Source organism: Dipteris shenzhenensis, chromosome 5, assembly GCF_047967505.1.
Source record: "Dipteris shenzhenensis isolate YYH24624 ecotype China chromosome 5, Dip_SZ_1.0, whole genome shotgun sequence".
In the NCBI taxonomy this organism is placed as follows: Eukaryota; Viridiplantae; Streptophyta; class Polypodiopsida; order Gleicheniales; family Dipteridaceae; genus Dipteris; species Dipteris shenzhenensis.
In genome coordinates, this window is record NC_141600.1 from 9,523,064 (window position 1) to 9,527,880 (window position 4,817).

The window sequence follows — 4,817 nt, forward strand, 5'->3', positions numbered from 1 at the left end:
CCTTTAAGGCTCTCAGCAATTTCCGAGTTTTTATAAATGTAAGATCCTTTGTTCAATTTTTGCTCGGTATAAGTTAATTTTTATATAACCTGTTATTGGACGTAGATGTACATTGTAATCTCTTTTGCTCAATTTTCACTCGATAAATTGTACTTTTTCCCTCATTTATATTTACTGCAACAAGGACTAAAATACCAGGAAAGAAGGCCTACAATTTTCTTGGTTTATGACCAAAATAGCGCTAAAATAAGTCCAACGACCCCACCGTTTTGGTTGCATGAAGATACATCTAGAAAAATATAATTAAACTTTCAGAAAATGCAATTGACGATATGGCCCTTAAGGGGTCCCCTCTAGGGACAAGGGCCATATCAATGTGCATTATACAATATCCAGGATGCCACTGGACAGAAATGGCATGTCAATATGGCCCTTGCCCCTAGAGGGGACCCCTCAAGGACCACATCGTCAATTGCATTTTGCTTGGTTGCACAACGGAATACATTTTCCTTGGTACACAAATATATAACTCCAAGAACCAGCGTGGTGGCTTTCATAGATCTCCTTCTGTTTGCCAGTGTGCTAGTCATCATAGACCTCCTCCTGTAATACGTAAAAATAGGTAACAGAGCTATAACTCCAAGAACCAACACGGTGGTCTCTCCAAGACAACGTTGAATTTTGGGCGATGACAGGTGATCAGGTCAGAGACTGCGCTGAGGCGATGCTCAGAATGATAGATTGCGTCTCATTATTACGCCAATAACTAGCGCGATGCTCTCTCCAAACTAACCTATGATTTGCATGGGCTACGGCAAAAGGCTACATGATGACAAGTGGTCCAGGCCAGAGTTTGCGCTGTGGCGGCAATGTTCAGAATGATAGATTGCGTCTAATTATTACAGCAAGAACCATCACGGTGGTCTCTCAAAGCCAACCTTCAATTTTAATGATCTGCATGGGTGTGTGTCCAATGACAGGTGGCAAAGCTGGAGCGATGATAAGTGATCAGGCGGTGTAGGCCAGAGGTTGCGCTGCGTGAAGCAGTGTAGAGCTGCCATGTGTTGAGCTATGTGGTGTTTTGAACAAATAGATTGCATCTCATTATTACGCCAGTGCGCCTTCACGATGTCGAGAAAATTTTTGGCAAGAGCGCGGGTCTACGCAAAATTTAAATATTCACACAAGAACACATCGCATCACAGCCCCAAAATGGCTCCGAAAATAGTTCTGCGATTGGCTACACCCAAGCAAATGTTGACCCACCTAGAAGCAGGTTTTGCCTATTTATAGAAACATTATAAGAGAATAGTGAAGGATATGTTTGTGTACACGAGAATAGCATGGTTTGCTAGCGAAAAAATGTAAACAAACTATAAGCCTTTGTCAAAACAGGATTTGGAGAGAACATTCCACTACGCGCTCCGGCCATGTACGGGCACTTGCAAAAAGACAGCAAAGAGTTTCAGTTATACAGTGTATTAATCAAAAATTGAATATTTGGTAGACTAGTTCACAACCAACAAAGTCAAGAAAGTGTAAAATGCTACAATCCTTCTAGATCTTCTTAGGAGCCACGGTTCTAATTTGCAAACAAAAACAAATGTAAGTAATTGTTACCTCAGATTGTTATGCTGCAAAAATGTACACATTCACAGTCGATATGTGGCGAATAGATGCAGTAACACACAAACCAAGGTAGGAAATCCATGAAACCCCCTTGCAAGCATGTCGATGCAAGCTCCTCTACAAACAATCAATCGGATCACGTCAGAAGCTCGGCAATGCAAAATCCCCTTTGCAAATAATGAAACGAATGTTAGAAGCCGAAGATGAAGGCATATGTACACAAAATATATATGTTAGATAAAGGTCCAGGGAAATCAATACCCCTGCCCAAAAAGCCAGAGAATCGCCCCTCGAATCCACTTCCACGAACCGTGCTCGCCTCTGAAGAGCAGAGAACATCGTACCACAAGTAGAGAACATCGTGCTGATACATCAGACCACAAGAAGAGAAGTTTCGACAGCAGAAAAAAGAGTCGTTGCACACTGAACTAGCAACAAACAATGGCAGAGGAGCCTCCTCGCACCGAAGTAGTAGCAGTTAAAGGCGCCGCTCATGTAGAGGAAGAGTAGCACGACAGAAGGTAGGAGTAGCAAGGCAACATGCATGCAGAGCAGGAGGGAGATGAACTCCAACAACCCTAATTACACTAAACACTAGATTAGTGCTAACTACACAACAGTAACCATAGATTAGTACTAACTACACAACTAATGGGTTAGCAAGACTTTTTCCAAATGAAAGAGAACATCTACAAGCCCTTGGAGTGATTAAGGAATGGACGGTGAGGATAGTGAGGTGGTGGATATGAGGGGGTGGATGGACGGTAGGGATGGATCCACGTGGGGGCGATTCGACCCACAAGCAACTGCTACGAGGTTGTCACTGAGAGTCTACCATCTTCATCTTCATCGCCGTCATCGCCGTAGCCACCAAATCGAGCTCCTCATCGTGCTTCAATCCATCCTAACAACATCCCACTTCATCCTTCCAATCGCCACAACACTCTCCGTCCATTGTGTTCTCAACTTGTTGCTGCAATCGCCTTTCCCGCCATGTCGGCTCGCGTGGCTCAGGCCTTTGCCTGCTGCACCGGCTGCTCCGGCTCCCTCCGCCCTTCCACCGCCTACTCTAGTCGTGCCTCTTTCTGGCAGCTCATCCAACCTCGTAGAGCTCCTAATTGCTGCAAATCTCGAAGGGCTTCCCCGAATGTTAGAGCCGTTTCGGCCCCTGAAGAATGTAATGAGGAGGAGTGTGCCCCTGAGAAAGAGGTATGTGCTCTGTGCTTTTTCCGTTTTCGTTTATCCACTTGAAGCGATGTGCAAATGGACCTCTTCATCCTTTCAAAGAGACTTGCTACTCCAAGACATCTTTTAATTGTAACTTGGCGAGCATGCGTCAGACACGCTACCACTTTTTTGGGAGGTTTCCCGCTCTCCTCCTTGAACATGCGTAAGGATGCTAATCAATGCATATTGTCCCGAGTTTCTTTCAGTAGTCAACCTGTAGCGCACACAGAAAACATAATATATTTGAATGGAGCAAAGACTTTGAAGATTATCTCTGATCCGCTTACTGGCTACATCCTGTGACGAGAAGGCTTGGTTTGCAATACTGCCCAATGGGACAGGAGTGTCAGACGATTTCTATTTGCACTATAATGAAGAGCCAAATTGTTGAGTACTTATGCATCACGCATTTGCGGCAGGTGGGCAAGGTTAGCATGGATTGGGTGGCTGAAGAGAAGACTAAGATTAGTGGAACCTTTCCTCCCATGGGCAAGAAGAAGTGGACCGGCTACGTGGAGAAGGACACTGCCGGGCAGACAAATATCTACGCTGTCGAAGTAAGTACAGCTGAAGGGTGTGTCGTTTTGTGATGCTGGTATGATCCTTGGGAGTCTCTATTGATATGGATTGTTTCCTGAAGTGCAGCCCACTATATATGTATCTGAAACCGTAATCAGCTCAGGCACACAAGGAGATTCTACAGAAGGTTCAGAACAAACTGTAGTACTATCTGTGGCGTTGGCTTTGGGGTTGATATTAGCAACAGGAACAGTGTTGCAGAGTGTGAGCAACAGCAATTCTCCAGTGGCTCCAGAAGCTCCATATAGTGGTCCATCTCTGAGCTTCTACATTCAAAAGTTCAAGCCATATGCCACAGTGGAAGCAGCTGCTCCAGAATTGGCTTCTCCTGTGGAGACTCTTCCAGTGCAGGCTGCTCCAGAAGTGGCTAGTCCAATGGAGGTTGAATTGAGTTCCTCTCAACCTGAAGCTGCAGCTGATACTCAGCTCTCAATTGCTACCTCTGAAGTTGATGAAGCTAAATCTTAGATCCAGAGGTTAGCTTCATGCTTCAAGGAAAGCCCTCCAATTTTTTCTGAGTCGCTGCTACCATACATCTTAGCCTAAGACGCTTCATAGATGTCTTGGCCTTCCCCGTTTCTCTCTGCATCTTCTCGTTAATTCAGCAGGAAGACGCTCGCCCCTCCTCAGGCATGATATGCAGAAAATTGACTCTTGTAACGCGCGTATCCAGTTGGTTCCATTTACAAGAATAGCAAAAGTATAGTAAGTTCTTAGTGGAATGAAGTTGAATGAACTCTTGGAAACACTTTGCTGCAAGTAATCAGGGAGCTAACGTGTAATTTTGATCTGGCCTCAGTATTATTGGTGTTTGTGGTTCATTGTTTGTGCTCTCACATTTACATTTATGTTAATTCTATGCGATGTTATGTGGCTCAACGCTGTGTCTTTGATATAGTTTTTGTAAATAGGCATTTAAGGATTATGGCCATGCTACAAGGACTATGAAAGAAGGATCCTTGGTCTAAATCTAATGTACTTTTTAATTAGAGAACTAATCGTGCGCATGCTTATAGTTGGTGAGAAAAATGTTGCAATCTTTCACGGGTTTTAATATTGATCCCCTCCTTGGAGTTCTATAAGGAAGATGGTAATTTGTGAGATTTTACACGAGCTTTTCTATATAAGAAACTCTTGACTTTCTTACTTCTCCCTGTCTTGACAAGCTAGGCTTGAACTCAATTTCGAGGTCTCCTGAAGTAATGGATTCTCTCCATCATTATGTGAGAAGAATTTGGAAGCATCCAGTAGTAGTTAGGAAGTATGTAAATACTTTAGGACAAAAGGCTTTTGACTATGGAGAGATAGGTAAAAGGCATTCAGAGCATTCAAAATCCTCTATCCTTATAGAGCCTTGTTGTTGTAAAAGTAAGAGATTCCAA

The 4,817-nt window shown here is 43.7% G+C and overlaps 1 protein-coding gene across 1 annotated transcript; it reads left to right on the forward strand.

Annotated features, from left to right (window-relative positions):
- Positions 1 to 2,453: 2,453 nt before the first annotated feature.
- On the forward strand, positions 2,454 to 4,314 carry LOC147901592 (proline-rich family protein). Its single transcript, XM_087374847.1, has 3 exons — positions 2,454 to 2,838; positions 3,276 to 3,413; positions 3,502 to 4,314. Exons 1-3 carry the CDS (start codon positions 2,623 to 2,625, stop codon positions 3,901 to 3,903), a joined length of 756 nt encoding a protein of 251 aa, XP_087230973.1. The 5' UTR covers positions 2,454 to 2,622; the 3' UTR covers positions 3,904 to 4,314.
- The last annotated feature ends 503 nt before the right edge of the window (positions 4,315 to 4,817 follow it).

Coding starts and splice junctions, on each gene's coding strand:
- LOC147901592 (XM_087374847.1), top strand. CDS start 2,623: ATGTCGGCTCGCGTGGCTCAGGCCTTTGCCTGCTGCACCGGCTGCTCC. Junction 2,839..3,275: donor AGTGTGCCCCTGAGAAAGAG/GTATGTGCTCTG, acceptor CATTTGCGGCAG/GTGGGCAAGGTTAGCATGGA. Junction 3,414..3,501: donor CAAATATCTACGCTGTCGAA/GTAAGTACAGCT, acceptor CCTGAAGTGCAG/CCCACTATATATGTATCTGA.